Below are 24,472 nucleotides of genomic sequence, written 5' to 3'. Positions count from 1 at the left end.
GCTCCAGCAAACATGTTGGCATATTCACCAAATGTTCCAGGTTGCTTTCCTAGTGCCATCACGAGTGCTTGGCCATCAATGAGCAGTCAGCTGGAATCATCAAGTGTAACTTTTGCAGGGGATGGACTTGTTCTGTCAGTATGTTTACTAGCACAGATTTGTTTGTGGAATGTAGACTACCATTAGTTGTGGCCAAAGGTAGTGGGATGGTCATGAGTTCATGCGTAAGGATGTTTTCAAGGTTTACCTGGCGCCCTGCTCTGTAAGCAGTAATGAGCCTTTGTAGAATGTTCCTATCCACTTTGATCTGGGAAGGTTTCTCTAAAGAAGTGAACAGGGCAGCCGCTGGTCTGCCAGCCCCGTGCCCCAACAACCTGAACGATGCCTACGAGTCATACCGTAAGATGCTTCTGAATGCTGCCAAGAAGAACATCCCGCGCAGCATCCGCAAAGCCTATGTCCCCTGCTGGGACGACGAATGTGAACATCTACTTCGCGCCCACGCAGAAGCTCAAAACATCGAGGACAGGGACAAAGCAGCAGATGAGCTCTTCAGCAGGCTGGACGAGAATCGCAGGCAAAGATGGACTGAGACTGTGGAGTCAATCGACTTCACACACTCCAGCCGCCGGGCGTGGCAGACCCTGAACAAGCTGACTGAAAGGTCAACAACCCCAGCACAATGTCCCATCACAGCAAACTCCATTGCGTCGCTTCTGCTGAGTAATGGCCGGTTCCCTAATGCAGATAAGGACTTCACCAGAAAAACATCAGCAAGAGTCCATGAGCTGCTCAGGAACCCAGGATGCGACTTAAACCTATCCACCGACTTCACGGCTCAGGAAATCGAGCAGGCCATCCAATGCATGAAGACCGGTAAGGCGCCAGGCATAGATGGTATCCATGCGGAATATATTAAACATCAAGGCAAGAAGCTCCTTCCTCTCCGCATGTCTTCACCACTCAAAGCTGCCGAAGATCTGGCGTCGTGCTAAGGTGATCGCCCTGCTGAAGCCTAACAAGCCCAGCGATGACCCCAAGGGATACCGGCCCATCTCACTGTTGAGCATCCCATTCAAGCTCCTGGAACGCCTCATTCTGGCCCGCATCACCCCAGTGATCGACCCCCAGCTACCCAAAGAACAAGCAGGGTTCCGAAGTGGCAGGTCAACAACAGACCAGGTAACCCTCCTGTGCCAAGACATAGAGGACAGCTTCCAGGCAGGAGAGAAGGCCGGTGCCGTCTTTCTGGACCTCACAGCTGCCTACGACACGGTCTGGCTACGTGGGCTACACATGAAGCTTCTGGAAACCATCCCAGATAAGCACATGGTGAGCTTTATAATGGAGACGCTGAGCAACCGCAGCTTCCGGCTACTGACCAGCAACGGCCAGAGCAGCAGGGTGAGAAAGCTCAAGAACGGTGTCCCACAGGGTTCGGTGCTGGCACCCACGCTGTTTAACATCTACATCCATGACCTACCCCCAACAACATCAAGGAAGTACGGTTATGCAGATGACCTGGCAATCCTAACCAGCAAACCATCCTGGCAGGCAGTGGAGGAGGGCCTCTCGGAGGACATGAGCATCCTGTCCTCGTACCTGAAGGACTGGCGCCTCAAGCTCATTGTGGACAAGACCGTGTCTACAATGTTGCTGGACTGGCTTGCTGCAACGGAGCTGAGGATCTGATGACATACGCAAGAAGAAGAAGATCCACTTTGATAGTGTTTTGCTTTCCCTTGGAAAGTTGCACAACTTCATATAAAGAGGCAAATGTCTTGGCCTTATTCTTTCGAATAGGTGGTTTCAGAGCCAGGTGCTGGTCACTATCTGGAGGCTCACACAGACGTTTCTCGACAAAGACTTTCATTTGTACTTGTCCAAGTTCTTCTGCATTAAGCAGAGATTCCTGAATCTCAGATGTGACTACATCCTTGTTGATCATGTTTTTCAATGTGTCGCCACCATCTTGAAACACACCATGCTGTTTCAATGACACAACTATTCTGCCTTCATCAGAGTCGTCTTTTTCTTTTTTTGTGCACTCATTGTGTGTGTACTCATCATCTTCATTGCCTGATGTCATTCCTAGCAAAGCTGCTGTCTGATAAACTATGTGTGTCCTCAGATTATATGACAATGTCCATCTACTCAGTGCAGACCCTATTCTGATAATACCTACTAAGCCTCCACTCTTCTTTCCTGTAGCATTTAGCCATTCTCTACTTTGGTCCGCTGAGCAAGGTGTTTGTGGCTGATATTTGAGTTAGGCCATCACTTTATACCACAGGCTTGCAATATGCTCTTTCAGCAGTTTCTTCACAAGTATTATGAACTTGGTTACCTTTATATAATGACACATTTATGTACATCATTATTGGGAACATTTATTGGTGAATAATATTCACCAATAAATGACAATTTTCACAATATATGAGTTTTAAGCAGTTTCCTCACACTTTTAATTGGATTCCTCATAAATGAAAAACTAAAAAAAAAAGAAAATCAATCAAGTTTCTACCTTGTTTAGTCAAAAAGATGCTTTGTAATATATTCCAGCATAGTGGCGGCCGCCATCTTTAAATGGTCCATTTTGAGGGCTTAGCGGCCATTTTTGAGCTTGGCACACAGCAGATTTGGATTCAGCACACCTTAATACCCCTAAAAAACATGTGTGCCATAAATTAACACGATTTGCCTTCAGCACTTTAAATAAGCACATTTTCTGAAATCCTGCCTAGTCTATTAGCATCTGTGACTACATTCAGCTCATGCCAGCAAATAGCCGTCGCAGATTTTCCACTGATCACTGATGGCAAAAGACGTCACAACGAGCCATTTGCCTGAGAAATACCACTTATCAAGTATAATTCAGAGTAAAGCCCATAATCTAATTCGTCCACGGGTGAGTGTGGCTTTTGTTGCTCCACTGGCTCATGAGACTTGGGTGCAATGGGCCAAGGAGAAGCGTGCAGCATTAAAAGTAAACTCACGTGTGACAAACAATATGGCTAATAACGTAGACTGGCCTACAGTGACGCAATTGCAAACTGATCTGATTTAGGCTTATCCTTTGCTTCTCTTTCATGTTTCCCCCCCCCGCACACACACACTGGCAGTGGTCATGTTCCTTCTCTCTAGGCAAAAAATAATTGGCAAAACACTAGGATAATATAACATTAATAAATAAATAAATACAGTTTTTTTTAGTACTGTTATTTTTTTCTCTTTAAAACCTGGATAATGTAGTTTTCCTTGTGATACAGGTATATCAACTTAAGGTGTACTATGTTAGTGCCATTGATCCACGCCGGAACACAATCAATCGATTGATCATAAAATAAACATGCTCTGAAAATGCACACAAGGGTGGGCTACGAACGCTTGTAAGATTTTCAGATGGGCCCTGATCCATAAAGGGTTTGGAACCCCTGCTGCATACAGTCATGCAGAGACCCGCCTTTCCAGGTTGGTGAGGGCGAGAAGTAAACATTCTAATGCTGATTTCACAATGGCTAATGGAAAAAAACATACAAAACACTCCTCAACTAACAAAGGTTTGGTTATGATCAAACTGTCCAAGGACAGTGACGTCTGAAGCCTAATGAACTGATAACGATAATTGCTTGGAAATCTGTTATTTACAGAAGGACAATTTGTTAATTAGGTTCAACACCGACCTTGCCATTCCATTTCTCTCTCTTCTACGTCCGTTTTTCTTTCTGACAACAAACTGTCCCTGTGGTTCCTTGCCACAGTCAACGTCAACTTCTCTTGATCTTGCTACATTTCTCTTGAACCCTGTACTGTGTGTGTGTGTGTGTGTGTGTGTGTGTGTGTGTGTGTGTGTGTGTGTGTGTGTGTGTGTGTGTGTGTGTGTGTGTGTGTGTGTGTGTGTGTGCGCACACACACGTGCGTGTCTATTACTATACTTGTGAGGGCCAAGTACAGAACACACAATGTACTGTAAATGTACAGGACCACAATGGAAACAAGACCCTAGGGCTTTTTGTGTTATCCTTTTTAACAATCATTGTAAATCGTATCTCTGTGCTAATTGCAAACTGTTAATAAAGTATTCAATCAATCAATCAATCAATCAATCAATACAGTAAAATTTGAGAAATAAGACGCTGTTAGGACAACTTTCCTGGTCCTCACAAGAGAAATGGTTGTTTGATCCTATATAAAAATGGCCTTGTGTGGGTGGACGTTGGGTGGACGGACGTCACAACAAACATAATGATTTTCAGGCAACGAAGAGGCTTAAGGGTTAAGAATGGCAAAGTGTGCCATTCACAAAATCGGCACATGTGTGTGTGTGTGTGTGTGTGTGTGTGTGTGTGTGTGTGTGTGTGTGTGTGTGTGTGTGTGTGTGTGTGTGTGTGTGTGTGTGTGTGTGTGTTTGTCTCTTTTTCCACCCTCGTTAATCCCTTTAATGGAGGTGCTCAGCGTTGCAGCTGTCAACAACGGAGCTCCCGTGCGGAAACACGCAGGTACCCTCCTTCCCACCATGATGCGGCTCGTTAACAGTGGGAATATTATTACCTCATCCCAAAAAAAAACGGCGAGGCGACGGCGAAAAACAGGAAAAATCTGTTCTCCTTTTTCCTGCCAATGAATGATTGTATTGAGAAACAAGACAACGAGGCGGCGGGAGGGCTGAGAGCGTCCTTCCTACGCTACGTTCATTGACTCATTGTTATGGGCTCTGGTGTCGTTGTTTAGTGGCAGGTGGACACGCTTCTATGCAGGCTTACATTTGCTTAAAGAGTGAAAGTACGCGATTTACAAGCTGCACTTATTTTCATTATCTTGAAAGTTTTTTAATTTTTGGGGAGATTTCCACCCATAATGACATGCCTAAAATAGGGATATAAACCGATTACTTTCTTATTTGCTTTTGATACCACCCCCTATGGTCATTGGTGCATTTGTCTCCGTTTTCCTATGCATTTTTGGGTGTAAATTCTGTCTGCAACCAGAATTTGGGGATAAATTGGGGCTGTGTACAGTCATCATCTGAATGAGGCCTTCAGAGGGATTAAATCAAAGGAGGCAAGACCTGAATAAGGGGGTGAATGCAGGGGGTGCACGGGGTCCCCAGCTAAATAATTGATAGTTATGAACCACAATTGATAGTTATGAACCAAATGGACCATTATAGGTGCAGTATGTGACTCAGAGGAGTGTACACTCTCAAAGTTATGATAAACAGACAAAGCACCCGCCCACTGCGCGGTGTTCCGGTCACCACAACCTTCTTCAAGCATGCAGCGTGCTTGCATTGGGTCCCAGAGATAAACATGTCAAACGGGGGTCCGTGGACCCAATGCATATCAAATCGCGGGATCCTTGACATTAGAAAAGGCTGAGAAGAACCAGTGGCGTACAAGACTTGCAGCGTTGTGATATCTTTCTTTTTTTTCAGCGATGGGAGCCGACGGCAAGGTCAAGGTTTTGGGAGGGAGGGAGCGGAGGAGGAAGGACAATGAGGGACTCCTCGCAGTCATGTTGTGTCTGGCGTGTTTTTTCCTGCCGGGGGACGCTGCTAGCGGCCCCATCTGTGCTGATAGGAAGCGGAGAGCGCCCGTATGTGGGCCAGCATGACGTCAATGGACCTGCAGGAACCTGCGCTACAGGAACCAAAATCTCACTGACAACACCCCCCCCTCCTCCCGCTTGCTCTCCCCTGAATCTACAAAGCTAAATACTAGAGTGTTAATTAACACTGAGAGTGTAAAATTGTACCCAAAGAGCTGGTCTCTCTGTCTGTTTCTCTATCTTGTCTGTATGTATGTGTCTCTCTCTCGTCTGTCTGTCTGTCTGTCTCTCTCTCTATCTAGGCTGTCTTGAGTCTCTCTCTCTCTTTCTCTCTCTCTCTCTCTGGTCTGTCTGTCTGTCTGTCTGTCTGTCTCTGTGTCTCTCTCTCCGTCTGTCTATCTGGTCCGTCTGTCTCTCTCTTCATCTATCTGGGCTGTCTGTCTGAGTGTCTCTCACTCTCTCTGTCACTCTCTCTCTGCTCTGTCTGTCTGTCTCTCTATCTGGGCTGTCTCTTTCTCTCTAGTCTGTCTCTCTTATCTGGTCTGTCTCTCACTCCCTCTCTCACTCTCTGTGGTCTCTCTCTCTCTTTCTCTCTTTTTCCTTCCACCTCACAGATAATAACGTCAGCATGCGCGTGCGTGTGTGTTTTCTCTGTGTGTATGTTTCCTCAAACCATAACCACAAGGTTACAGTCGTTCGTTTGCAAACTTGCACAGTTACAGTAGGTTGAGGCTGGGTTAGGGTGAGGGCGAGGCAACCTAAAACCTGATTACAGAGTTGTTGCACATGTACATCTCCAAAGGGCAGTGGTGGGAGAAGTACTCAGTTTTTTAAGTGAAAGCAGCAGTACTGCAATATAAAAGAACTCTGTTACAAGTAAAAGCATGTATTCAAAACTCTACTTGAGTAAAAGTACAAAATATACTCGAAGTACATTTGTGTGTGTGTGTGTGTGTGTGTGTGTGTGTGTGTGAATAGCGATAATGAATGGTGAGCTATCTGTAACGGTTAAACATCTACAGTTTAATCGTTATAATGACCTTTATTTAATACACAACGGTTAGTTCCAACATAAGCAAGAAACATAAGCAAACATTTGGACAGGTTGTTTGTGTGTTTTTGCAAGTATTGGAGCAGCTTGTTTCCTCTTTTGATGGTGCAACGTATTGTGTCCTGCACCAGCGCCAAAAATGGAATGTGCATAACATCTCCTTGTGAACTTAATGGAAAGACATGTCAAAGTGTCATAGCAGTAGTTTGAGACAGAGACGCAGTAACAGAGGAAGGCGGAGAGGTGGGTCGGAGGAAACGGCTATAGGACTGTATGTTGTGACTGAAAGGTACCGAAAGCCTGTCAGCTGCCATTTCAATGTAAGATTAATTTACAATTGAGTCCCCTTGGAGTCTATACATGTTTTCTCAGTGATGGAAAGTAAGTAAAAATAATGTAAACTAGTACATTTACTTAAGTACTCTACTTACAGTAAGTACAATTTTGAGGTATTTGTACTTTACTTGAGTATTTCCAATTTCCAAAACTTTTACTTCTACTCCACTACATCTCGGATCCAAATAATAATTTGAAAACTTTAGTTAATAGTTACTTTGCAGATACTGTATAAATTATTACGTTATAAAACATACATGGTATTTAATTCTGTCATTTTACTTGTAACAGAGTACTTCTACATTGCAGTATTGATACTTTTACTTAAGTAAAACATGTGAGTACTTTTTGCACCACTGGTGTGGTGTACTTGTACATCATGGCTGGGGGTGGGGGGATGTACTTGCACATCAAGTGGCCTCACGCTACAGTAAACAGGAGTTAGGCTATATGGGCCGCATGGCTTGGGACCTCATGGTTCCCAACGCTTACTTACTACTATTGTTCAACTGATCTTGTGTGTAACATCATCATAAGCATCATCATTGTACTGTAGCAGGACTCACCTGACAGACAGACTTTGTTGACAGGGGGCGGAGCAGCCGGAGACCTCCTGCGAGCGGAGAGCCAAAGATCAATAAGATTCTTGTATAAGCCAAACACCTTGACACATATAATAACCCATTAAGACCTGAGGCCCATTCTACAAATGTCTTCTAAATCCTAACAGTTTTCTGAAAAACGTATGTTGCCATGTGAGTGGTGGTCAAACTTTTTCATGTCAAAATATTGTGTTGATGGGACCCAAGGAAGCAAAGATTTTAGTTAAAAATGTTCGCTTTAAAAAATATATATATTCAAAGATTTGCACAAATTTTCTAGATAAAAGAAAATTGCAGATACTGTATACAAGCTCATGAGCTATGAGCTTGTATATCTGCTATTTTTGAATAGCCAAAAAAATAATGCTTCTTAGCTCAAATCTAAAAGGACACAGATGCTTTCCCGATCTTAATGGGATAAATAGCTTGCAAGTAACAGTGTTAAACAGTGTAGAAATTGACCAAAATGGACCATATGGGTCAATCTTTACATTCCGAGAGAAAAATTAACACTTGAGGATTTTCCTGTGCATGTCTGACGCTACTGTAGCCCAAAGTGACCTTATTCTGTGAGGTTATATTGAATATGTCACTGTTGGGAGGGCTTGGTTTATGGTGCACTTCAACGGTTAGGGTATGATCATCATCACACTAGTGCAATTTAATTATTCACCTCCTGTTAATTTCCATTCTATGCAAGCAAAAGGGCATAGTTTCAGGTGACAAAGGAAATTTGCGTGCCTCGAGTGGCGTTCAACATTGTTGAATGTTAATGTGGATTTCGCCATCGAACCATGCCATCAAACTAGTCGATGAAAACATTTTCGATAATCAATCATTTAATAAAATAATCCATTAATAATCAATCCCTATTTTGGCATGCCATTATAGGAGAAAAAAGTTTCAAAAAGTAAAAAAAGAAAAAGTGTTGTGAACTTGTAGATCGATTATTTTCACTATTCTTGCACGACATCATTGTGCGAAGGGGGAATAAAATAACGCTTAGGTGGTTAATCAATTTGTTGATTTATATATCTTTTTAAATACTTTGTATTTGATTAATCGAAAAAGTAATGGATAGAAGGATTGCTAAGAAGATAAATCGACAGTTGCAGCCCTAATCTCATGCCACTCAATTCTTCTCCCCAAAATCATGAAAATATTTCATTAAACTGGTGTTGCGTACTGTACAAATACTGCTTTAATTCCTCTGTCTGAGGAGTCTAGCATTGCAAATGCAACCAGCCGTGGTAAAAAAAAAACTAGCACAGGACTCATGGGAAGCTTAAAACTCTCTGAAGTCTCAGTTGCATGAGAACTATTTTCTCTGAACATGTCAACTAGAGGCTGCTGTATGAAACATCTGTGGCCCACTGGCGCCCCCAAGTGATTCATGTTGACACAGTCAAACCCCAGCAGCAAAGGACAGGGGTTTCTGAAAATGAGACTTTTAGGGAGGGTTTGCATAATTGGATACTTTTGAGTCAGAGTCAGAGTCAGTCGGGTCATCCCACATTAAGAGAGATGACGTCCGCGGGGGTCCGGGGACCCCCAGGGGTCTTTGAGGGGTTCAAGGGAGTCCCCCCCCCAGCTAAATGACTGATACTTAAGAACTTAAGAAGAATACTCAAGAGTGTGCAACATGGTTTGTAACACTGATGATTTTACAGTGTAGATTAGATTGGGGTCCTAGAGATTAAAACTGTATCAAATGGGGGTCTGTGACCTAATGACAAACTGGGGTCCTTTAGATTAAAAGAGGTTGAGAATCACTTGGAAACTGCCATGAATCTCGAGCTTTTTTTTACAACGCATCCTGGTAAGGACAATTTAACGAGCAGTGCCTCCGTCCCACTCCTTCCGCCAAACACTCCCCGCTGAACCCCGCCAAACACTCTCCTACGGACTGCCCCAGTCCGTAGGAGTACCCCTAGACTCCACAGTGATGGGCAGGTACTTTACCACTGTGCCACCCGAGCATTAAACCCATTTTCTATTTGCATTAAACCCATTTTACATTTCTGGTTCCACAGTGGAATCACTTACTTATTTGACGAGCACTGTACATTGGTCAATGTGGTGAAGTTGTTCCTGACTGTGCGGAGACTTGCCAGGACCTAAGGAAACAACAGAATAACCTGAACCAGCCATTACAATTAATTTACTGTTAATCATGACATGGTGTTGAATGAGGGCAGAAACAAAAGGGGTCTGACTCTTACCTGCGCAAATGGAGTCACAATCAAGTCTTCTCCATGTCTGAAATAGCAAGAAAGAGTAAATTAGTAGGGGTCTTCACGGGTCAAACATTATGGACCTGAACCCAAATGGACCCATAAAATTAGCTCTGAGATCTGAATGGTTCCAAAAAAGCTTTTTTAATGACTGACCCGTACCCTAATTGGACCCATTAAATTCTGGTAATATATAGATCTGACAAAATAATTGCAATTGCAAAATGCTGTTCTACCAGCAGATGCCAGTGATAAACTACTCCATTTGGAATATTGCAGCTTGTTGCCTATAATGAGAGATAATTGTATGTTTTCACCTCCGTTCTTATTTAGTTTGTCAGTGAAAAAAAGTAGTCAACGAACATTTTTCATCATAGTTTTAGTCGACGAAATCAACAGTGTTACACAGCACTATTCACTCCGAAACAGTCATCCCGAGTACAGGTCTTCTCGGATCCACTTGGGTATATTACACATAATAATAAACAGACCTGAGGTAATAGAATCTGAAACTGACCCTGACCCAGCTGATTATAATAAAACATGGACCCGATCCGTGTCTCTGGTTTTGTCTAGTATTTTCGGACCCGTGAAGACTTCTAATGATTAGTTTCTTTGATGCTTATAACTTGATATAGTTCACTGGTCTGGGGGTCGGGTCCGGGGGACCACCAAGGGGTCCAAATGGACACTTACTGGTCCTTTTTGTTTTGTTCCAATTGTACACTCTCTGAGTTAAATTAACACTGAGAATTGCACAGTATAGATTGGGGACCCAAAGAGAAAACATGGTTCCATGTGTACACTCTCAAGAGTTAGGTTCCATTTTGACCCCTGGTGGGTCCCGGACCACTGAGAAACAGTGATATAGCTTAAAGATGTAGCTAGTGTGACAGTGTGATATTTAAGTGCGTCAAGGTGAGGTGCCAGAGTGAATGAGTAATGTAAAAGAGTACAACCGCCACACTTGAAAATCCATTAATACACCTTTTTATTGTCGATTAATTAGTTCTAAGTGTGCAGGCTTTATTGCTTTTATTGCTAGAGATAAAACACTGCTCTACATAAAATGTGCACCTTTGAAACTACAGTAAAAGCCCATCTGAATATGAGCACAACAGGGGTTTGAGAAGATTTATGCATAATTTAATGACCTTGTAGATTGGCTATTTTCGATGCGCAAATGTGATGCACAACCCAAGTATAACTCAGGCTTGAGGCAACTAATCTCTGTCAGCACCACAGCCCTAAACATGTAATGTTGTATTAAGTAGGAATAAACACACAAAGTACCCGGGAGGGTAAGAAAGGGGGAGTAGCCAAACCGAGAGTTCCTGTTCTACACGAAAAAGCAGGTGGGCCGCCAGAGGCCAAGAAAAAACTACTTTTTTTTACAGAATGGGTGCCCAGATTGTGAGGCAGCAGACTCACAGTTCACTGACGATGGAGGAGTTGCGGGACATGGACCTGGGCGACAGCTCATAGTCGCTGTCAGAGCGGTAGAGGAAGGACTCTCGCCGCCCGCCGTCTCTGGCCAGGTTGGGATGCAGAACCAGGCCCGAACCCGGAGATGATGCCTGGAGGTCTGAAGGGCTGCCGCACGCCGACGCGCCATTTTCTATTTCAAAGCTAAGAGAGAAGAGAAGAGATGAGAGAGTAATGATGACACATGGATTAAAGCTAAATAAAATCTCACCACTGAAAAAAAAAATGCGATTTGTGAAACAGCGTGAACGGAGGCGCCCCCCCCCCCCCCCCCACACTAGCACTGTTTCATAACCAATTAGCACAATATGTCAAATTATGATGTTTTGATATACAGCCAGCTAGTTGAAGAAATTGCAGATTGAGGTTTTAACCATTGCTTTTTATGAAATATCCGAGATCATTGGGGTTTTCTGGAAGATTGAACATGTTGCTAGTTTGACCATTTCAAATGCTCCTTAATTAAAAAAATAAAATAGGCTATCTACAAGCTCACAACGTGTCGCAGTGTGACACGTTGTGAGCTTGTAGATAGTCTATTTTCGGCATGTGACATGCTTCCATAGAGGACATGCTGACTTCTATGGAAGCCAAATGACTGAAATCAGTCATAACGACAGAGAACTTTAATCCATGATGACCATGACGATTCTGTGTCTTTGTAGACACAAAACATTCATCAACTATATTAGGCGATACTATGCAGGCTTGCACAATTATCATACCAATCAGATCATCAACCAATCAACCTTTGTCTGTTTAAAAAAAAAGTACTTCCAAAAACATAGGTCAGCTCCATAAATAGTGAGCAAATGTGTGTGTGTGTGTGCGTGTGCGTGTGCGTGTGCGTGTGCGTGTGTGTGTGTGTGTGTGCGCGCATACCTATGCATGCACCTATGCGTGGGGGGGTCACCCCCCACGCGCATAGGTCTAGGTCCTAGACCATGCCATTGTTCAAAGTCCATAGTCAGACACGGATGTCATAGACACAAAGTTGTGCGTTTGATCTGACGAACGTGCTTTGAGGTGGGGAGGGGAACCAAAGAAACTACTGTCCATGACTGATCTCCAAAATCAGCTCAGATATGGGATCTGTTATGGTACTCTGTCTGATGTCAGTAGTTTTGTTAGTTTAGTTTCTAACTAGGTTTCATCAACCCTCCAAACCGCTGTGGAGAAAATAGGGACGATACTGGATGAGTGTGAAATGTGATATTTGCATTTCCGTCTGTCCAACGCTCGTACAGACGTACGGGCAGACAGAGTCCATTCTTCACCATGAAAAACGGGGTGAAGGACCGGATGGGTACTTATGTAACCAGATCACCAGGCAGGAAGCGGAGGTCAGATGGGTGGGACTGGGCTTAGAGGGCAGAGGTCCAAGGATCAGCGGCCCCACAAACCAGGACAACATATGCCAGTAATCCTAAATTAAATGAAATATTCATTCGCGGTCCTGAATGTGTTATTTTACAGTGAGAGAGAGTGAGATTGTGTGTGTGACAGAGAGATACTGAATGGGAGAGAGGGCTCAAGAGTGAGAGAGACAGACAGCCACAGATTTTGTTTCCGTCTCGGATGTAGGCCTACTGTAGTACCTGCTCTTAATAAAGCCTAATTTATAATTGATGAAGACAGCTTCGCTTGCCAGAAATAACTGAAGAAAGCTATCATATCATAAAAACAAAGTATAAATTAGGCTGGGGCCTTATCATGATCCACCCACGAACATCATGTTTATTCCACCACTGCATTTAGCAGAGCAACCATAGCTTGAGAGCGGCTATAGCCGAGTGTTAAGTGAGCCCGCCTGGGGAGCCAGAGCCCCTGGTTGTCCCGGGTACGATTCCAGGCCAGCAATGTGTCGAAGTGTGTCCCTGAGCAAGGCTCTTAACCCCTAATTGCTCCTGGTGATTATAATATGGGTAAACGCAGAGCACAAATTTCACGTATGTGTAGTACTAATCTCTCAAGAACGGATTCAGAGCTGCGCTACTGAATCTGTCGGGAGCCCCGTTCAGAACGTGTCATCATTGGCCTACAAGTGGGCGTGCCTTAGATCAGGAAGCGGGCCGTGCTTTACCCAATCAAATGTAGTGGGCGGGATTTACATCTGTGCGTTCGCTTCCCACTGGAAACAAACCCAAACTCATTTAACACATTGAGTGCCAAAACCGGAGATCTACGGTTTTTCAAATACGCCCGTTGAGTGCCATAACCGTAGATCTACGTGTGTTAAAAATTATTATTATTTTTTTTTTCACATGGGGCGCTCTAAAGCAAATTAGGAATGATCCTCGGACACTGTAAAATGGAATGGACGGATGCAAGTCCTGTCCAAAAAAACGTACCTCCCGTCCTCTCCAAAGATCTGGAGGAAAAGGTCCCTATCTCCATATCTTTTTACAGTGGTGAAAACAAGCCATTTTCGACGCACGATCACTCTGCAATGGCGGATCGCGTTAGAAATGTTATTGTTCCAGTCGAAAGTCGGGACCCTCGACCATCACGCACGCAACGCACCCTTTGTTTACATCTGCGTCCTCGTCGTAACAAAAAAAAAAGTGACAGAGGACTTGTTGTTACCATGGATATGGATTGTATACAGTCACTACATCGCGATGACGACAGTGGTGAGTGACATTGTTTGTACAAGTACGTATATCCATATAGAGTCCCATGTGCATCTGTGCGGTGCAGTTGGTGCGGATCTATAAATAGGATGATATAATCAATGCGGGTGGATGGCGGATGGATAATAAATGTGTACATGCGGATTTGGGTGACGCAAAAGCCCAGCCGCGCATCTCTAATGTGCAGATATACAGTACAGTGACCAAAACACCCCAAGGAGTGGGGACCAATATTATTATTATTATTATTATATCATAATCCAGCTGCACTGACACGAGATGAGCCTGTCCTCAGGAATCACTCAACAAGCTCACCGTCTATCCTTAATGGAACCACGGTCAGACCATGTCAGTGTTTGACCCACATTCAGCCACCACACCTCCACACCATAATCTGTGTTATACTTGGGATTGTCTGACCAGATATGCCACCAAGATACTCTCAACGACCCCACACCTCTGCCAGGGAAGAGTGATGTGAAATGTGGACGCTGTAGTGTAGAATACACACACGCACGCACGCACACACACACACACACACACACACACACACACACACACACACACACACACACGTATGTCAACCAGGGTATACCAGCACAGTGTGCGTCATCATAGACGTACACAAATACTCATGGTGGTGCATTTAAAATCCCTTAATCTGACACATGCATTAAGCCGTAGTAGTATTTAACAACCTGGGTTTGCTATAAATCCTTAATCTGCAAAATAGAGCAGTTGAATAGATTGAATAGAGAGAAATAGACGTCAGTTATTACCAAAACAAAACAATTTTGATGCATATTGTCTCTGTCGGGTGGAAACTTCATATGTCCAAAACTTTTCAGGATTCAAATAAAAAAATCACACCTGTGTGAAGGTAGCGGCGCCTTTGATATATTTTGTCATAGATATGTGTTTCTACTAGAGAAACAATATTAAAAGGCTTCCAGTGGCACTAAATAGTGCCATTGGAAGCGAATCACCAAATGCATTCCAAGGTAAGTGGCAAAAGTAGCAGATCTACAAGCTCAAAACGTGGCGCTTTCGTGCCGCGTTTCAAGCTTGCGGATCTGCTACTTTTGTGTGACACTGTAGTATGATCAAGTAGGGCATTAATTTATGAAAAAACATTTTAAATATAAAGTTTAAATATGGAAATAAGAGGTTTCTGCCCGACAGCAACGATATGCTTATTCCAAAATACACACATACTGTAGAGGCCTTTACACACCGGGAGAGTGACGAATAAACGCAACTATTTCAAACTTTGGTGATGCCTGTGTGGAGTTTGCATGTTCTCCCCGTGTCTCCTAGGGTAGGTACCCTCACAAAAAAACATGCAGTAATCCTGGTCTCTATACTGCCTCCCCCTGGTCAGCCGGGGCACCTGATGGAGGGGAAAGGAACTGGTTGGAATAACGTGTTTCTTCCACACGCTACGTCCAACCGGGGAAACTCCCCCCTGTCAGGTGACAAGAAGCAGCTTGTTAGCTCCTCATGCATTGAAGGAGGCATGAGCTCAGTTCGAGCTCTCCCTAGGCTGGCAGAGGGAGAGTAGCGCCCAGGATTACATAGGCAATTGGCACTGGGTGAAAAAATGGGTTACAAAATTGTGGGATATTTTTTTTTTTTAAACACAAAAAAAAAAACGGTGATGCCTGGTGATGCCTCATTCATACAGGTTGATGCCTTGATTCAGCGTCAAAATAAAACCTGATCTTGTAAAGATGTACTCAATCAATCACACACACACACACACACGAGTCAGAGCTAATTCATCCTTCATTGTACGATGAAGTATGAATAAGTACAGTATGACTGTACAAGCAGCTAGAGATGCAACACACAGTTCATCAAATGAATACATGTAATCGATTATTTAAAAAATCAATGATCAATAATGTAATAAAAGTATCAATTAATAATCTATCGCGATTTAGGTCATGTACAGTATAGGCAATAGGCATTGTGACAACGTATCACGATGCGCCGCATTGTGAACTTGTAGATCTGCTATTTTCACTATTTTTGCACCACATCGCTGCACGACGAAATGCTTAAGTGGTTAATCGATTCATTGATTTATGATGTAAAAAAAACAAGCTTCTTGATTAGTCAATTAATCAAACTAAAAGTAATCAACTAAGAAAACAATCGACAGTTGAAGCCCGCCTACAAGCAACACCATCTGTCCTCGGAGTGGAACGTCACCTGGGTGCAGAGAGGTGGCCGAGCACCTCCTCGCTGAAGTCAAAGTGCGCTGCCGAGCGGCCTCTATGGGACTTCCTGAACATTCTCCTCCTCTCCCATTCCACTCGCCTGCTCCCTCTCTCCTCGCTGGCCATGACTAAACACTGGCCGCTCTATCCGCTGTGTGCACACATGCACACAGACTTGCACATACACACGCTTACACATTACACACAGACTTACACGCATACACACGCTGCTCTGTCCTGCAAAAGGCCACATGCTGTCTGGACGTAGGCTGAGGCTGATGACCACAGGACAGAGGGCAGACCAGGGCCGGACTCCAGGGACTGGACTCGTTTCCCTTGCTCTCCGTTCATCTGAATGCTTCTCTCTCCGCCGATCTCTCTCTCTCTCTCTCTTAATCTCACTCTCTTTCTCTCTCTTAATCTCTCTCTCTTTCTGTCGCTCTCTCCCCCTCAACTTGTCACCGTCTGTCTGTCTCTGTCTCTCTCTTGGATTATGGATCCCAATTTCATGAGAAATGTCAGTGGGTGTTACTGTTCAATGAGGAGAATGTGTGCCCATCTTATACCTGTATTTAGGACAGGTACTATCTGCACAATGAGACCTACAGTATAAGGCCGAAACGTTGCCCTTGTAGTAATAAAACAGCGTGCAGATATTTTACCTCTCTTTCAGTAGATGTTAAGTTACTGTAGCCTGGTAAACCCTCCCTCCGGAAATCTCATTTCCATTTGATTTCAGGAAGGAGTCTGGTCTGAAACGCCTTTCTCCAATAATCGCTCTGCTCGCCGAGCCGACGAGCCTATCAGCGTCGTCGCTCATTGTTCTGTGATTGACAGCGACAGTTGGCCAATCAGGTGGCGAGTTCGAGTGAGCCCGAATGAACCCGAGTGCAGCCTGAGAGCCGCCGACAAAAGACGAACGGCAGCCATTGTTGCTGTCCGAGTGCAGTCACTTCTTAGTTTCGTTCTTAAAACGGTCTCAAACTTCTTTTTTGAGGCACGGAATTTACTATTAACATATCGTTTGGATAGAATTTATTTGTTTAACTTCATATATGTGGTCAATTAATCATGACAGAGCCTATTTAAAAATATAAATTTAGAGAACCGGCAGGGGCGGGGAGTGACACGCATGTATCCTAATAAGGCAACCTATTTTCGGCATGGCCGTCCCAAAAGTCCCGTTGCGTCACATAGTCTGGAGCTCGTCAAAATGAACTGCTCATTGGCTGAAGGGGAAAAACGATCATTGGTTGAAGGGGTTGTCAGTCAACGGTATTACTCCCGCCCAACTCCAGCCCACAGCGATTATTGCAGAAAGGCGTTTCAGACCAGACTCCTTCCTGAAATCAAATGGAAATGAGATTTCCGGAGGGAGGGTTTACCAGGCTAAAGTTACTGACCCACAAGGGTCTATTTGTACACTCTCAGATTTACAGACAGTAGGGTCCATTTGGACCCATGGGTGGTTTCCGAACCAGACATTGAGAAACAGTGTGTGAAATTTGCATTTCAGCTTAAACAGCATGTTTGTCCATCACGTCACGTCAGCCTCTCTCCCACAGCATGCCCATTTGCTGCACATGCATCTGCTCCAAAGGCAGTTTATTTATTCAACAAGGCAATTCAATGTACACAAAACGTTAAGCAAAGGGAACAAATTACATTTGAATTCAGTAAAAAGGAAGAAAAGGTATTACAGCGCAGAAGAATAACACAATAAATCTCAATGAAAGGCCGCGGCAAACGGAAAGCTTTCCGCTGTGATTTAAAATGACTGAGTTGCAGCAGAGCTGCAGTTTTGTGCGAGTTTGTTCCAGATGTGTGGTGCATTCAAACTAAACGCTGTTATACTGTATATCGGCTCCAAAGCCTCATGGAGAGAGGGGAGTGGTGTGTGCGTGTACCAAAGATGGCCACAAAGAAAGAAACCTCCAGTCCATTGTGATTGCATGGTGACATTTTAACAACCTACTTAGTAGATGAACAGACTAAATTGGGCTGAATTGAATGGACGTGGGGTGCTGTGTGGTGTGAAAGGAAAGTAAGTGCAGTAGCACAGTGAGGGACTAGTCCCTTCCTCTCCTTCTTCCTTGCAAAAACTGCCTCTCACTGTTTACAAAGCTTGTGCTGGGAGTTGCTCTTTGCAACTGTACACTTGTTGCACAACGTTAAAAAGCAATTTCCACCATCCCCTGGGACCCCAAATGATGCCCCTGCCCTGTTCCTAAAAAGGACTAACAAAAATTAAAGGACGCTTAGAAAAGGAGTCGGAAATATAGGGCTTGACAAAAGGAGGAACTTCAGTATACTGTAGGTAGAGGGGACTTGGGCATGTTACTGTTTTCAAAATGTGTCAAAAATCTTTCTAAAATGGCAGATCTACAAGCTCACACAACTGGTACCAATAGACTGTAAGTCTATTGGTACCATGCAGTAGGTAGAGGGGACTGGGGCAGAGTACAGACAGACTGTAAGTACAATATACAGTAGATAGAGGGGACTGGGGCATGGGACCACAGACTGTAAGTAAACAGTTGTGGCCTCGAGTCAACCATGGAAAATTATGAAATGACCACATTTCAAAATCTGCCCATCATCATACAAAACAGATCCTGAAATTCATAGAAAAGTGAAAGTTCAGACGGTTCAGATGTCAGTGTTGTTGTTTTGTTTCGTTTTCCTTTGGCACGTCCAAGCCCGTCTCTGCGCTAACTAGATGAGTGTGACTGGGCGATGTCTGAATGGCCACGCGAAACCAGAGACATCCATTGTTGTCTGAGTGGAAACAGATCAGCGTAGAGGAGGGTGGAGACACACTGGCTGTTCTTTCTTCACCAAAACCACACTGCTACAGCACAGTACGCCAATCAACAAGCTTCAGGGAATACACATGGTGGTGGACAAATACTCAACCCCCAGTACTTGAGTCAAAGTATACAGTAGATAATCCTGGTCAAATATTACTCAGCTACAAGTGGAAGTTGCTCTGTCAAATTTGTGCTCAAGTTAAAGAACTGCAGAACTTGCTGAAAATAAATATTCAAAAGTGGATGCTTAAAAAAAACTTAAGGTAGGGTAAGTGATTTACTTTTGTTAAAATAGGTATATATTCTGATAGTACTCATTGCTATAGAGTGTTTGTGCAGTAAAAGGAGTCTCCCAGGTCTCTCCAGCTCTTTATTTAACAGAAAATGCATTTTCAATGCCCTCTCCTGATTGGCTTAAATTTTGTCACCTTTCAAAGAAAAAAAATACCAAAAAATATCACTTACCCTACCTTTAAGTATTCAAAAGTACAAATTCCCTTTTCTTTTTTAATATCGGCGCTCACTTGCCCTGCATAGGATGAGGAGAGTGTGTGTGATCTGAAATGGGAGAAAACCTCAATAGGCGGCTGTTTGTGGCAACAGTGGAGTCATTCTCAGTACTGCTGTATGGGGCCGAGACAGGGACGCTCACGGCACAGCAGGAATGGGCCCTGGATGGCGTCTAGACTACACAAGAATGCTACAAATGGCACTAGGTGACACATAGGCGGACCACATCAGACAAATGTGGACCTCTACAGGGACCAACCACGGGTTACAGACAAGGGCAGAGAGAAGGATGAGGCTGGCTGGGCACTGCGTCAGGCACCTGGAACTGGTGGCAGGCAAACCGACTCAGTGGGAGCCAACACAGGGCACAAAAAAAGGAAGGAAAGAGGCTCACCATCAACGTAGACACACTGCGGCGCTACAGCGGAGCTAACAACACTGCAGAGCTCAAGAAGTCCCGAGTTGGTGTTGGCTAGCTAGACCACAGTCTCGCATCGCAAGTACAGCACTCAATTAAATGTACTGAATCCTGTGTATTTGGTCAAGTGAAACTAAGGGCCTCATTGGATGTTTATTCAAATGCCAGATAATGATACTATGAAGTGTTACACAATAATCACATTTCCCTGACAAAAATACTCACACTGGGCGATGCTTTTCAACAAATCAGCATTCAAAATCTTCTGGGGGAAAAAATGAAAAGAAAGAAAAACATTGGGACCCTGGTGGAGATGTAGGAAATGATTGTATCTGAACAATAACACTTTACACATTGCAACACCAGATCCAGAACCACATTGGATGGCAACATTCTGTTTTGTTTGGGCAGCAGTATTTTATCATTTTGAAATGAATACAATAAAAGTATATTTTTTTACATCCAGAGTATTATTACTGATACAATTATTACTGATAAACGTTTTCGTTATTGGGCCTCTATTTCAGTTCAAGCCAGGTTGAATACTGTCATTTCTTGCAGAAAGTTGAAATTCTGCTCAGTGAGTGTGCACTGTGCACCTCATAAATGTCACATGCCCTTTCATTTCATTCTCTTAACAGCCTTTTTACATTTCAGTCTATCTGTGACATTTCACTTATGACTCTGACTCGGCCTCTAAATGATTCTGATGGAATATTACTTAGTAGGCTGAATCATGTATGCAAATAAGTGACTTTGTCATGCCGTTGCAAAGTTCAGCTGAACATTTAAAACTGAAACATGAATAATTTAGCAAAAACAAAAGTCAACATGGCGTGGTTAAAACATTGCAAAAATGATTATCAAAGATGCAGTTCGTCAACAGTGTAACTACCATCTGTTCAATTATGATGAACATTCCTTTGAATAAAACCTCAGACTGCACTTACGCTTTTGTTATCGTGTCTTATCTGATAAAAGTAAAATTGTTTAAGTACAGTATGGCACAATCTCTGTCATCTCTTTCTGACACCCACGCACTATCTAAAATGTGGATGCAACATTTAATCAAATGTATCAATTTAATCAATTATTAAAAATACTTGATTTAATAAAAAATGATAATCAAAGATAAAAAAAAATGTATTTTGCCAATCTACAGGCTCACAACGTGTCGCAATGCCATGCGTTGTGAGCTTCTTCTAGATCGGTTATTTTAGCTATTTTTATGCAACGCTGTTCTATGACAAAGTACAAGGGTCAATTGGTTAAGCAGACTTATCAAATTAGTCAAATTATAAAGAAGAAGAAACCATTAGATTTTTTTGCAATGAGTCATTGATTAATCAGAAAAGTAATCAATAGAATAATCTCTAAAAAGATAATCAATAGTTGCAAGCCTAATCCAAAATGACTTTTGTTTTCTGTCATACTGTCAAATTCTGTCATATCATTCTCTCTTCTCACGCATGCACGTGCATAGCACACACACTACACAGCGGGTCCTATCTTACACTGCCTTATCCCTTATGCCTAAACTATTTTGGCACTTTGTACTATTTTGAAAAACATTTTAAAATAGTTAAAATAGCTAATCTACTATTTAAAAATGTTTTTCAAAATAGTACAAAAATGCCAAAAAAAGTTTAGGCATAAGGGGTAAGGCGGCACGCAAGATAGCCTAAGTTTCTAAAATCCTTACCAAGTGTGAGCTACAGTGAAGCGTCTGTAACGGCGCAGATCCTTATTGCCAGCCTGCCTGCGAAAGCACCTGGGGGAGCTGAGAGGCGAAGCTGTCAGACTCTTTGCACTCTGACCGTGATGATGACTGACAGGATCAATGCGACCGCGCTCCTCCTGGTCTAGGATGAGCTCCATGCTTCCAACAACACTGCACTCCATTCCACTACTACTCCTGCTTAAAAAGCTGCCCGTGTCCAGTCCAGTGTCGGAGGAGTGGAAAACTGAACGGTCGGTTTCTTCCCTCCACAACAGTCAACGTCACACACTATTCTAAAGTTTAAATATCACTGCCCTCAATCACTTGCTGACACATTTTTGACATCTCTCCATTCCCAGAGTGATATTCACTCTGCTGTGGCAAGGGTTTTTAAAGCTACCAGACGGAGTGGGATTCTCACAGATCTTGGCTTGACCGTGATTGGCGAGTGTCTGGTTTCAGTCGAGCCCCGAGAGGATGTGATGTCACCCCCCAAAGATTACAAAATAACACGACGCAAGCTGGGTTGGCTAATCAATGATCGTCAGAAACTCAACACAACACAGCTGTGAAGCGTCACCGCCAGTAATACACACCAGTGGTTCTCAAGCTTTTTAATTTCAATGACCCCCGTAACCCTGATAGTGTACAAAATACAAATGGAACCCATAAGGGTCCATTTGGTTCCATTTGTACGCTCTCAGAGTTACAGACCTGTAAGGGTCCATTTGGAAGCCGCTCAAGGAACACAGAGGGTCTCTGGACCCCACTTTGAGAACCACTGACATACAGCAACTAAACAAACCAAAAGGTTCTTAAAGACATGGCAACAGATCATTTTAAATCAAATGCTGGATTCAAATTCAAATCATGTTAAGAAACAGCACCTATTTAATTTTTGGCATTCTTATAAACAATAAATGTTATATACATTTTGGTGTTTGAACAGCTCAACAGTTCCCATACTCAAGGCTGTGATGACAGGAGTGGAAGAAGTCCAACCTACACCCAAGCTCAGTATAAACAAATACTTATGTACTGTATATCATCAGTAGACATTTCATTTAATGTCATATCTAAACAGAAGGAATGCTTCCAGACCATTGCAATAGCTAGTTTTATACCAGCGTTAGTGAGCTTGTCAGAAAAGATGATAAAAGTCTGCAGGTAGCAGCCAATATAATTCCCGTGCTCAATAGTGGCAAGTGCTTTATGTTGAGTGAGTTAAGCCTGAATTATACTTAGTTGCTCTCTGGTGTCGCACATTGAAAATATCAGATCTACAAGCTCACAACGTGCCACGGTGTGACGCATTGTGAGCTTGTAGAACTGAGTATTTTCAATGTGCAACACAGGCACGCAACTACTGAGTATAAATCTGTCTTTAGAGGGATTCAAAGGAAAGGAAAAAGTTTAAATAAAAGACATTTCAGAGAACTTTGGTCGCTGAAGAATGTGAAACGAAATGGCTAGGCCCTCTGTGCTATGACTCATTGTATGACCCAAAGCATAGATGCTGCATCTCAATGGGCTATCCTCTCAATAAATTCTGTCCAAATTCTGACCAAAGCAAACAACCATGAAGCACTGTCATCACCTCTGATGTTTGCTGCGAATAAGGCTGTCACGATCATGACATTTTACTTGACCATTAAATGTAATTAAATGACCATTAAATTAACAATTTAATGGTAATAATTACATTTCTGTTTGCCTTTTAGGCTTTGTAAAAAAAAAGGGGGGGGGGGGCAGATTTTACAAAGAAATTACTTCAACGATGACAGGTATCATTAATCATAATAAATAATGTAATATTAGCCAAACAAGTTGTGAGCTTGTACAGTAGATCGGCTCTTTCCGCAATTTTTTCAACAGATGAATTCATACAGATGAATGGAAACGATTCTGGCGATTATGCAAGAAATAACTGCGATTACCTCAAATAACTGCGATCAGGCAGACAAAGTAATTTGTGAGCAGCCTGCTGTACTGTATATAGCGGCGACTCTCACCTGTTGGGGTCAGCCTGGGTGATGTCGATGCGAGGCAGGGTGGTGATGGGCAGGCTGGTGGGTCGGATTCGGGCCCCCCTCTCCTCTTCGGGGGTGAGGGAGACGGACCTGCCTCTCTCCCTGTCCCTCTCCATCTGCCGCCACGACAACGGAGGAAGCTGCAGGTTGCCGGAGAAACGGCGGTAGCCCCGGCGTAGGTCCACGCCCAGAGTGCTGCCGGCGGAGAACAGCATCCCCGGAGTCTCCTGACAGGCCGATGGGACACAAAGGAAAATCAGGGTAAACATTACATGTTCATTATGAATCGAAGGTGGAAAAAGTACTCAATCCCCGGTACTTGAGTCAAAGTAGACTTACAAACAAGGAATTGTTGCAGATCGAACAGGTTTTCTAAGTGCCAAGCAGATACACTACATAAAACTGAATGCATTGCATGTTTACATTATTTACTAGTCCACATTAAAAAGTCTGTTTTGTGAAGCTCTTTGTTCATATTGGGGCACTTGTGTCTGCACTGATCAGAAGCTGATCGATTTGACTACCTTGTTCATAGGCAAGAACCTCCCTATTACCCATGAATAAAATAATTAAATAATCAATAACTTTATTTGTATAGAACCTTTTATACAAAACATGCACTCAAAGTGCTTTAGATTAGGTATAAAACAAATGGAATCATGTGGATCTCTGCATCCACATGGGAATGCACGGTTCCAATGTGGATCTTGGACTTCATGTGGCCAGCCTGCCCTGTGCATCAGTCATCTGTGATGTCAGTGGGTCTATGACATCATTTATATATGATGTATGACTCCAAATATGGGCAAGGTTTCAGCCCGATCAGAGCCCCTTTGACTGCATTAAAATGAGGAAAAGTTAAATATTTAAAAAA

General features: G+C 43.2%; 1 protein-coding gene across 1 annotated transcript in view; it reads right to left on the bottom strand.

Annotated features, from left to right (window-relative positions):
* LOC311044653 (3',5'-cyclic-AMP phosphodiesterase 4B-like) overlaps nt 1-24,472 on the bottom strand; it is an 81,429-nt gene that overhangs the window by 42,974 nt on the left and 13,983 nt on the right. Inside the window, exons 2-6 of the mRNA XM_084056362.1 lie at nt 23,581-23,825; nt 11,202-11,399; nt 9,759-9,795; nt 9,583-9,653; nt 7,501-7,547 (exon numbers count right to left, since the gene is read on the bottom strand). Coding sequence (XP_083912488.1) covers nt 7,501-7,547; nt 9,583-9,653; nt 9,759-9,795; nt 11,202-11,399; nt 23,581-23,825 — 598 coding nt within the window. The remainder of the gene's footprint in view (nt 1-7,500; nt 7,548-9,582; nt 9,654-9,758; nt 9,796-11,201; nt 11,400-23,580; nt 23,826-24,472) is intronic.

This window comes from Gymnoscopelus microlampas (genome assembly GCF_963454915.1).
Source record: "Gymnoscopelus microlampas genome assembly, chromosome: 5".
In the NCBI taxonomy this organism is placed as follows: Eukaryota; Metazoa; Chordata; class Actinopteri; order Myctophiformes; family Myctophidae; genus Gymnoscopelus; species Gymnoscopelus microlampas.
The sequence above is the reverse complement of the archived record's forward strand: the minus strand, read 5'-3'. Positions and strand labels throughout refer to the sequence as shown.